The sequence below is a fragment of the Epargyreus clarus genome, unplaced genomic scaffold (genome assembly GCF_041222505.1).
Source record: "Epargyreus clarus isolate Ecla_fem2 unplaced genomic scaffold, WU_Ecla_fem_2.2 ptg000001l, whole genome shotgun sequence".
NCBI lineage: Eukaryota > Metazoa > Arthropoda > Insecta > Lepidoptera > Hesperiidae > Epargyreus > Epargyreus clarus.
This window is the reverse complement of record NW_027332209.1, coordinates 13,431,436-13,441,869: the sequence shown is the minus strand read 5'-3', so window position 1 is coordinate 13,441,869 and position 10,434 is coordinate 13,431,436. Positions and strand designations below refer to the sequence as shown.

General features: G+C 33.0%; 2 protein-coding genes across 2 annotated transcripts; both read left to right on the top strand.

Annotated features, from left to right (window-relative positions):
- Positions 1-9: 9 nt before the first annotated feature.
- On the top strand, positions 10-5,831 carry LOC140757617 (mitochondrial 2-oxodicarboxylate carrier). The gene is made up of 4 exons (XM_073093461.1): positions 10-505; positions 1,226-1,498; positions 3,257-3,438; positions 5,331-5,831. Exons 1-4 carry the CDS (start codon positions 164-166, stop codon positions 5,467-5,469), a joined length of 936 nt encoding a protein of 311 aa, XP_072949562.1. The 5' UTR covers positions 10-163; the 3' UTR covers positions 5,470-5,831.
- Positions 5,832-6,312: 481 nt separating this feature from the next.
- LOC140754262 (uncharacterized) lies at positions 6,313-9,284 on the top strand. The gene is made up of 3 exons (XM_073089268.1): positions 6,313-6,492; positions 6,575-7,091; positions 7,645-9,284. Exons 2-3 carry the CDS (start codon positions 6,655-6,657, stop codon positions 8,477-8,479), a joined length of 1,272 nt encoding a protein of 423 aa, XP_072945369.1. The 5' UTR covers positions 6,313-6,492; positions 6,575-6,654; the 3' UTR covers positions 8,480-9,284.
- The last annotated feature ends 1,150 nt before the right edge of the window (positions 9,285-10,434 follow it).

Here is a 10,434-nt window from a genome sequence, read left to right as displayed (position 1 = left end):
GATGGGTAATATAGTACGGAGGCGCAAATTTTTGTTATTTTTAAAATAAGCCTCGCGCTTCAAACTTAAAACAGTATTACGCGAACGCTTATTGAGTAACAATATAACCACTGTACTCTGTTTGTTGTTGTGATAAATAGTTTATATATTTAAGTAACACAAAATGAGTGATATTGAGAAATTTTTTAAACAAGCAGCGATGCAAATTGGTGCTGGAGGCAGTGCGGGTTTTGTGGAAGTGTGCATCATGCATCCATTGGACCTTGTGAAAACGAGATTACAGATACAAGCAACAGTTTCTTCTGTTAAGGCTTCTGATCCTCATTATTATAATGGAATAGTGGATTGTATGAGAAAAATGTATAGGTTTGAAGGATTCACATCTTTCTGGAAGGGAATATTGCCTCCTATCCTGGCGGAGACACCGAAGCGAGCAGTGAAGTTTGCTACTTTCGAACAATATAAAAGGTTCTTTATGTTTGGTTCCAGTACGCCTACACCTCTAGTAAGCTTTATTTCCTGGCATTTTACATACGTATTTCTTAAAAAAAATCCAGTAATATTTACATATTATAAATGTTAAGATGGGATTGCAAGTATGCGGAAAAAATAAATATGTGCTATCAAATATTTAATGATCTTAGGGCAGCGACTATCTGATTTATCAGTTGAAATATAAACAAACGAAACAAGTTTATGATAGTAAGTAGGTACTAAAGCTGATAAGAGAAAACACTAAAACAGTTATATTTCTACCATTAATTTATAATATTAATGGTATGTGATATCGATTCATTTGCATATTAATTGATCTTGATATCATTAGGTTTATTCCACTTTGATGTCTTTGATTCTCGAAATAATATTCTTAGGTGTTTAATGTCCTGTAATTGAAGGTGGTTCATATACATTCATACTTAAATGGTCATAGTAATTACTCGTATATGACTTGAGACAAAGTATTCTTTATCAGTTTTTAAACTGTACAGACCAGTTTTAGAATTGACTTATGTGCTTAACATTGTGTAACATTATCAGGAGTACCAGGTCCCATATCCCAAGTCCTGCAATCGATTGACGAAACACACAGGGAAACTTTCGATCAATTTTAACAAATCTTTTACGCAGAACTCCTTTAGACTTTAATAATATTCAGGATCAGGATCAAATTACATGTACAGTAACAAAAAACGTGTACAGTACATAAATAAACTTTCCATTCCAGACATTCGCGTTAGCTGGTCTCGGCGCCGGCATAACAGAGGCAATTTTAGTCAACCCATTCGAAGTAGTAAAAGTAACGTTGCAATCCAACAAGGCATTAGCGAAACAAGTGCCGAGCACTTGGTCAGTGACTAGGCAAATCGTGAGGGAAAACGGCCTTGGCTCGAGAGGCCTTAACAAAGGTCTGACGGCAACGATAGCGAGGAATGGCGTGTTTAATATGGTTTACTTTGGATTCTACCACAGCGTTAAGGGCTACGTTCCAGAGTATCAGGTAAATTTGAGCAGCTCCATTATCATTATATGTTTTTTACTTACACGTTTTATAGAAATTAAATTAAGCGTTTATTAGTCTTACTTCTCGTAATTATCTTTATCTGGAAACGGTTCATCTACGAGTATGTCTAAGTACGAAATGAAACCGAGTTCTAGTCGTCGGTTTAATTGAGTATACGTTACATAGTAGATTGTATAATTGACTCATCATTTAATGTGTACAATTGTATGAAGTAGAACATTACAAGACGTGAATTAGACATATTATGAAGAATGTACATCCGAGGCATTTACAAGAGCTGGTAATAGGGCAAGTAAAAAAGGTTCAAAAACACTTGTAGTATATATTGGTGAACTCTGTTATAGCAAATGTGTATCGACGACAGCAATCGCTCACTATCCAATGGCCCTTCTGACTCTTCGCTATGTTTAATCCAAAAAGTAATTATCTAGAAACGAAATTAACTCTAATAACAATAAACTACTGTATGTACAATAAATAAGACATGGATTAACCAGCTTATTTACTTGCGTAGTGACTGTTGATATATTGATGATAACGAATCGTGTATTTGAGACAGGAGAAGAATGATAAATACTGTTCATTCTTATCATATTGACAAAATATAAGTGGTTGCGATGCAACAGGTTCTGTGTAATGTTGAAAATAAACACTTGAAAACAAATAATGACGTAAAATATTTAATCTCAGAAAGATTGGGCGATACGGAATGTTAGAATGTTGTCAAATTTTATGTATTATTGATGCTGGAGAGAATTTTGATTTGGAGTAATTGAAATAGTTGAATAAATGACACTTAATTGCATTTATAGTTTGATGTTATTAATTGTAGATCAAAAAATTCCACAAGGTATAAGGATATTGGTTTAATGGTAAAACGGTGGTTCGTGGCGTATTTAAAAGAATTAATGAATAAAGTCCCTCACTTTATTCTCGGTCAAGGAATAATCGTCTAAACATTACGACCTTTGTCTTTGACAGTAAATTCAGAAGGACCATTGACCTAATTGACACAGTTGCCACTTAAGGTGAACTATTAATAGCAACAATGAATATAAATAATAGTAAACGTGGTACTTATAACGCATTACGTAATGTATTCGCCAATGTAAATATTTTTATGTTATTATCAGTAGCTTGTGTGAATAGTATAGAAACAGCACGGTTAGTAGGTCAATTAACGCTTAATTGCTTTAAACACTTTGTATTGTCACAATCATGTCGTGTTTACCTATCACTTTAATTAGAAGAAAATAGGCAAATTAGTGGCCGTAAAATACGCGATTTAGGTATATGGTAAAGGAGAGTCCAACTTGTGAATGTTGTGTGAACTTGTCAACAGTTTAAATGACTTTAGCCACTAATAAAACTTAATTTAACTAGTCACTACACCTTGATTTATTTCTTGCATATTGGGATATGAATAATACTTTTCATAGTTAAACTGGAGACCGGTGTCCAGTTAATAATAAATCAGTGAATGATTAATAAAGGGCTGTAAATGAAGATGATTAGAAGAGCAAGAGAATTAATAACAATAAATTATTTGAATTGCTGGCGAGCTTCTAACGTGACAAACAAATAACTTCTCACAAATTTCATCATGACATATATGTCGATGATGATTAACTTATTCAAAGCATTATTCATCATCATCGACATTATTTTGAATTATGAAATAGATTCACGTGACAAATGTTCTTCATTTTTTTTTACGAGAGATATTTTTTTCAGGATCCAGTTCTGGAATTCGGACGGAAGGTGGCAATAGGGTTCACATCGGGTGTCCTGGGTTCCTGTATGAACATACCGTTTGACGTTGCAAAGAGTCGCATCCAAGGTCCGCAGCCGACGCCGGGTATCGTGAAGTACACCTCCACTAGTGGCGCCATTATGTTGGTGTACAAAGAGGAAGGGTAAGAATGATTAGTATTTTTACTCGTTTGGAAATTTCAATACTGAAATGTTTAGAGGGTATGTTCAAAGCTGTGACAAAGTTAAATTTAGCACTATTGAGATATAATTTTTTGAGGTAAAATTTTGAGACCAACAGATCAGTAAATTGGAGTTAGATATTGCAAATATCGGGCATAGTACTCGAGTTAAATATAGTCGCATGTGATTACATAGGTGGACTTCATATCCCTTTGCTCATTCAATAACACCAGAACGCTTTTAAATGTAGGAATTTTCAGTATTTTATTCTTTATTGCTATCAACAATTTCGCTATCGCCAGCAAGAAATCTCATTCTTAAAGAATCACGAAGTCGAATTGCTTCTTAATTATTAATGAACTAGTTTTCTGTATGCAACTACATCTTGAAAACATACTTGACATCTGGAAACACCAATACTATCACTACTATAAGATTACTTTGTCCAATATAGTACTCGTATATTCGGCTTGGTGATCTGCCAAATGTATTTTAGCTAGGTAACTGCAAAATTGATAGCAAATAACATCGAAATACTTAGAATATTCCACTACTATTTTTAAATTACGAATTTATATTGTCCGATCTTGTCATTGTTCGGTTTTCTGGCACCAATACCAACAAAGACACATAAATATTTAAATTTTCTTTAATTGCAGTGTTAATTCTGCGATAAAAATGTGTCATTTAAATTTTAACGTCAATAAATTACCATTTTAGGGTGAAATATTTCATGGTAAAAAAAACAATCAATGCCATCAAATTCTGACTGTACCTTTTTCTTGTATTTCCCTTATTCATTACATTGCAAATATTTTTCTGGATATCTTCCAAATGGTCCACATCATATGGCCTGTTTTATGCAAAAGATATAAATAGTTTCACTTCACGGAATCAATTTGCAAGATGTTACGCACATGCGGAGAAATGGTGTTTAGTGGCAGTTGACCTTTTCCGCTTGCAATTTATCTTATGCATTTTCATAGAGACAGATACTATTGCTCCATACTGAAGTAATTGCTTTAAAATTAATCCTAGCAGTAAGGCACATTTAATTACCATCACTATTACAAAGAAGTCGTCGATGCATTACTGCCTTTAATGAACAACTGTTTTTAAACGTTTATTTTGATTTACTGTTCATACTTATTGTCTGTAGCTAATGATTTAAGACTAGAATAAATTACTTCAATGAAATACACTTAGAAAAGAAATCTTAAAAGATTTTGATAATTCGTGGTTCTATATTGCAACGAACTCCAATTCTATTTTAGTCGATGATTAAATGTTAAGTAAAGTATGACTGTGTCTTATTGATCTAACATTAATTCTAGTGAAGTGCCTACGACATTTAAGCGAATAGACTTTTATTTTCCTCCCAGTTGTAAAGACAAATTAACATTATATTATATTTTATTTTGTCTTTACATTAGTATAAAAGTATTTTTGAAGTTTGCTAGGTTTGGATTTGTAACCCTTAATAATTATACGTGCTATTACTAGCCTCACCGGTAGTCGGCAGCGACTACCTGTGAAACTGCAGCAACACAATGTGAACATTTGCCGTAACATAGCAATATACCTAATGCAGGACTCCTTCGCGCCAGGTTCTAGCTCTATTTGGATGACAGGGTGACCTATCAAAGCCACAGGGATATAATGTCTTTATTTTTAAATGGTCTGTTATATAGTCTAGGTATGACCTAAAACATAAAATAAACTGAACTAGGTTTTCTATGAATGGGCGATAACGCCACCACCATTTTTTCGCTGACCTTTAGAAGGTACTAGAAAATAAATCATTCTATAAATGGGTGACATATGAAATAAGTTTGAAAACCTCTGAACTAAACGATGCATTTTTGTTACTTAGGTTCCGTGCACTCTACAAAGGTCTACTACCAAAAGTACTTCGACTGGGACCAGGTGGCGCAATAATGCTGGTCGTTTATGATTACGTCTACCACTTCTTAGAAAACAAATTCCAAGACAACGATGATACGAAATCCTAATCTATTTCATTTTTCAAAAGTATACAAAGTTTAGATAATTATACAATGTACACAGGTACCCAAACTGTATTCTATATTTAACAGTAATATCCATTGAAGGCGAATTTAGAATCCAATCTTGTAATATATTTTTGTATTGTATATTCAAATGCAGGTTGTAAATAATAAATTGGTTTGTTGAAATATGTTTTACTGATGTTGGTGGCAATTATGCCTTAATTTATATACATTATTATGCATTTATTTAAATGTGATTAGTAGAATAATATATTAAGAATAATAAAGAGTTTTATTTTATAGTTTAGAATTGTATATAAGTATTGTTATAATTTAATAAATAAACGACTATATTTATATTTTAATTGTGTTTACTTATTTTTTAAAGAAATGTACACCAAGATTTTAAAGTTAAGATGAAAAGATACACTTTCTTTCAATAATTGGTGTTAAATATTAGAAAAGCTGTCAATTTATATTATGAAGTTTTGAACTGGATTTACAGTCGACCTCATTGTATTGCAAGATCTATGACTGGCTACTTTTTATCTTCCTCGTTATTGTTTTAAAAATAAATCAATGAAATTGACTTTCTCCGACATGAAAACATTCTTCGTGGATATTTATGACACAGATTCAAAGTAACGTGCTATTGTCAGAATACTTTGTTATTTATGTTTAATAAAATAATAAAAACCTGATAATCTTCCGGCTCACTGATCATTAATTAGATTTTAAAATGTTATTTATTATTTCAGACATACCTTTTCCGGTTTTTGTCAAGCACTATTTGGTTGTTTTTTTATCTGTTATAGAAAGGCTGAAGGTGACAAAGATACGTCAATGTCAGAAACTGACAATAATTGTCATGCCGTCCTCCATGTTAAATTTTGTTTTCGAGTTGGAACTGTGGCAAATTAAAAAAGTTTGTAAATATCCTGACAATAAATAAGTCCTTTCTGTTTGTTTAGGTGTAAATTTTATTTTTATTTTCAAAACAACACCGATTATCATCTCTAAAAAGTGGTATGTTTTTAGAGTACAAAGCGCTCTTGCACAAAGAAATTGAATATTTGTTTGTTATTTTGTAATTAATGACTGTTTTCAGTTTAAAAAAACTTATCGAGCAAAGAGGAGACGTTGCAGAAGAAGCTTTAGACAGTTACAATTGCTTAATTAACCACCACAATGGAGCAAATGCAAACGCCGCCTAGCTTGCCCCACATAGTCCAAGTGTACCAGCCGTCAGTTTCCATACATCCGTCGCTGCAATCCCAAGGGAAGGTCACTTACCAGCAGACGATTACGTCGGAGTCGCTCCACATACCCGTCTCCCACGACATCCAGAGCCAACAACTGTTATCACAGAATCAGACTGTGATGTCGTGCCAGCAAATCCACCTGCAGAATGTGCAGCAGATGCAGTCCCAGGTGCTGCAGAGTGACTGCCAGCCGCTGCAGATCACGTCGCATGTGATCCTACCCCAAGTGCCTGTGTTTAAGCAGCACATGATCAATAATGTTCCACAGCAGTATTATGGGCAGTATGAGTACTTGAAGGACCAGCACTGCGTCATTGCGAAGGTGGAACCTGGCATGCAAGTGATACATGAGAAACAGATTGAGTGAGTTGATTTGTTTTTAATATTCATATTATTGTACTTCATCTACATATAAGTAACTCTGCAATACAAAACTCTGAACCTCAGTGTGGGGTATTATTAATGTTGATAAATTGGTACTGTTAGCTAGATAATCTGTTGATTAGCTTTACAGTCAGACAGATAAAAATATGTTTAAGTTATAAATTGGAATGCCTTCATATCATCACAGTCGTAGAATAAAGACGGATTTGACAAAAATGCGAAATTCACTTTCTATCATATTTGGATAACATATTCTATAAATATTATTACTGCATTATAGAAAAAATTCTATGTATTTTAATTATCAAATTATTCAGTCGGTATAATTTGACGTATTTGAAATGTGCTCATAGTAAATGACGTTTGTGAATAACTTGAAATGGCCTGTAAAGTTTGGTCTTTGTTAAATCCGACTAAGTTCTACGACTATGACGATATTCAAATAGTGACCACTTTCATTTATTTTGGATGGAATTGAAATATCGGCAAAAAAACTGCATTACTCTCATTGTATTAATTTTTTATTTTCCAGCTGCAAATCTGAGAGCAACCAGCATGTTGAAATAGATGTACTATCTAAGAAGAAAAGGGCCCGCAGTCAGGTTCCAAATCCAAACAAGTGGGCCTGCAATGTCCGGAAACTTAAACACCAGAGAGGGGAAGCATACATCAGTAGGAGAGGGAAGTATGTCCCGGAGAGGCGGGTGAAAAACACTAAAGACTGTCTCAAGACCTGCAAATATAAATGTAACGAGAGGATAAATGATGTGGACAGACAACACATATTCAAGGCTTTCTATTCTCTCAACGCTAATGAGAAGAAACACTTCCTACTCAATACAACTGAAAGGAATTATGTCAAACACAACAAGGTATCGGACGGAAATAACAAAAGAAAGTACTCCTTCAAATATTTCTTCCTAGTTAGAGCTGTTAGGTATACAGTGTGTAAGAATTTTTACTTAGGAACTCTAGCTATATCTCAAAAACCAGTTTACAATGTCCATATGGGCAAATCTGACATGAATCTACCTAAACCGGATGGGAGAGGGCTTTCTGAAGCCAGTACTCACTCTATACCTTCAGAAATAAAAGATGCGGTCAGAAAACACATAATGTCTTTTACGACAGTAGATGCAAAACCTATAAGACAGTTTTCAAGGAAGAAACAGTACCTAGAATCAGGTTTGAGTATCAAACAAATGTTTACAATGTATTACAATGATTGTGTTAAAGATAATTTAGTTCCTGTCAAGGAATCCATGTATAGGAAGATATTTAAACAAGACTTCAATTTGCATTTTAAGAAAGATAAGACTGGGCAGCAACTTTGCTGTCGCTGTAAAGGGACTGTAAAGAAAAAGTGACTTATTAATTTATAATGAATTGTTTGATTTGAAAATGTTTAGCAGACTGATATTGTCAGTATTATGTAGCACCTAAATAGGGCAGTTTGCAGTTAGTTGTCCAGCTGAAAGTTCCAGATAATTATAAAAAATGTATCTAAGTTTTTTTCCATATAATAACTGTGTCAGTCACAATTTTTTGACTATGATCACATCACATCACATAAGAGTACATTTTTTTAAGTCTGGGACAAGCCTGAATAATCTACCAGAGATCCAATATACATTGGAAATTCATAAATATACATATATGTACATATGTCCATTTCCAGATTTTTCAAATTATGCGTATATTTCATGCGTATGTCTGAAAGAAGTGTACATTTTGAATTCACTGCAAAAAATCTACGAAGCATAGATTATGATAGCATAGAAATGATAAAACTTTGTGAACTTGATAATTGATACCAGTGGATCTTCTACCCTAAAGTGTAGTGTTCAATTTATCCTGCGTTTTTTGACGGTATTTGTGGAATTTGTTAGTTATACTTTTTTATAAATATCTACTGAAAACTAGTTTTTTGACTTCAAAAAATGTTAAGTGCATGTTTATTAGTAACGAAGATTTTAACAATAGTTTATTATTATAATATTATGTGGAATTAAATTAGAAAGCCTAGTCATAACATAAAATTTGGTAATTCGCTAAATTGACTGAATATTTATACAATATGATATAAGTGTAATATGTGATTCCTGATAGTAGATTTTATTTTTATACATGAATTGAAAGTATGTATCGATGCAAAATAAAGTATGTAAACAATATTTGGTATTTTTCTATTGAACTGTATGCACTCTATATCCATATCTCTAAGCTAGTATTCCCTACATCCTGGACCCACAGAAACACCCAAACCCAGAAATTAATTCTAAATTCGTCGTTCAATTGCTTGTCTGATCATAGACCGAACCTGGAAGCTCTGTATGTCGGATTGGTATATTGACTACTGCACCACTTTGTCCATCTATTTACTGCGTATTTAAAAACTACGGCACCCTTAGTAGCATAATTTCATAGTGTGTGTCGTATATGTGGAGTGTACTAAAAAATGGCCCCATTTTATGTCCATGACTGAGTAATTCGACTTCCAAAAGAAAGAGACCTTTGGCAGAAAACTTTGATGACCTTTTAAAATGCGCTAAGAGATGGCGCCACAGATATACACTCCGCCTCATACATGGAAAATAATAACACTGTCGTGTATTTCCCATAAATTACTTTATTATCCACATTCTAACAAAATAAGGCCAATCAAATATATAATTATTTTTAAAAGAAATATATGTATTTACAATTGCCTATACATACCCTTTGATTATTAGGAAATGAAAGCAAAATAATCCTTTTTATTTTTTATAAATATGAAAGCTGAAATTGAAAACATAAATTACCTGTAGATATCTGTCCATTTTCGTAGATGAAATTAACTTTGTAACTTGAATTAACTTTGATGTAATTAATTTAGCATATCACTAGCATACCAATTAGCATTACTCTACATAGTTTTTCTGTGTTCGTAATAATTAATAATACTTACAGGAGTAGATAGGAGTATTTAGATGCTATTGTGGTTCAAATGCAAAGTCCGGTAAACAGAAATATACATAACAATGTTAAATTCTAAAATATCCTCGCTTTCTGCAGTGGAATCCTACTTGAAATATGTTTGAGAAAGATTTAATGTTTTACATTTTACACATTTTCTAGGTACTGTGCATTACCGGTAATGTACGTATCTTAGGTGTTCGGATCTGGAATATATTTTTGATTAAAACACCCACATTCTAAAGTATACTTTATTTTCAATCGAATCATAGTTGTCATTAATAGTTCGAGGGTTATGTTTCTTGGTATTATATTATACTAGCAGAACCCGCGGCTTCGCCCGCGTAAAAAAATATGATATGATATA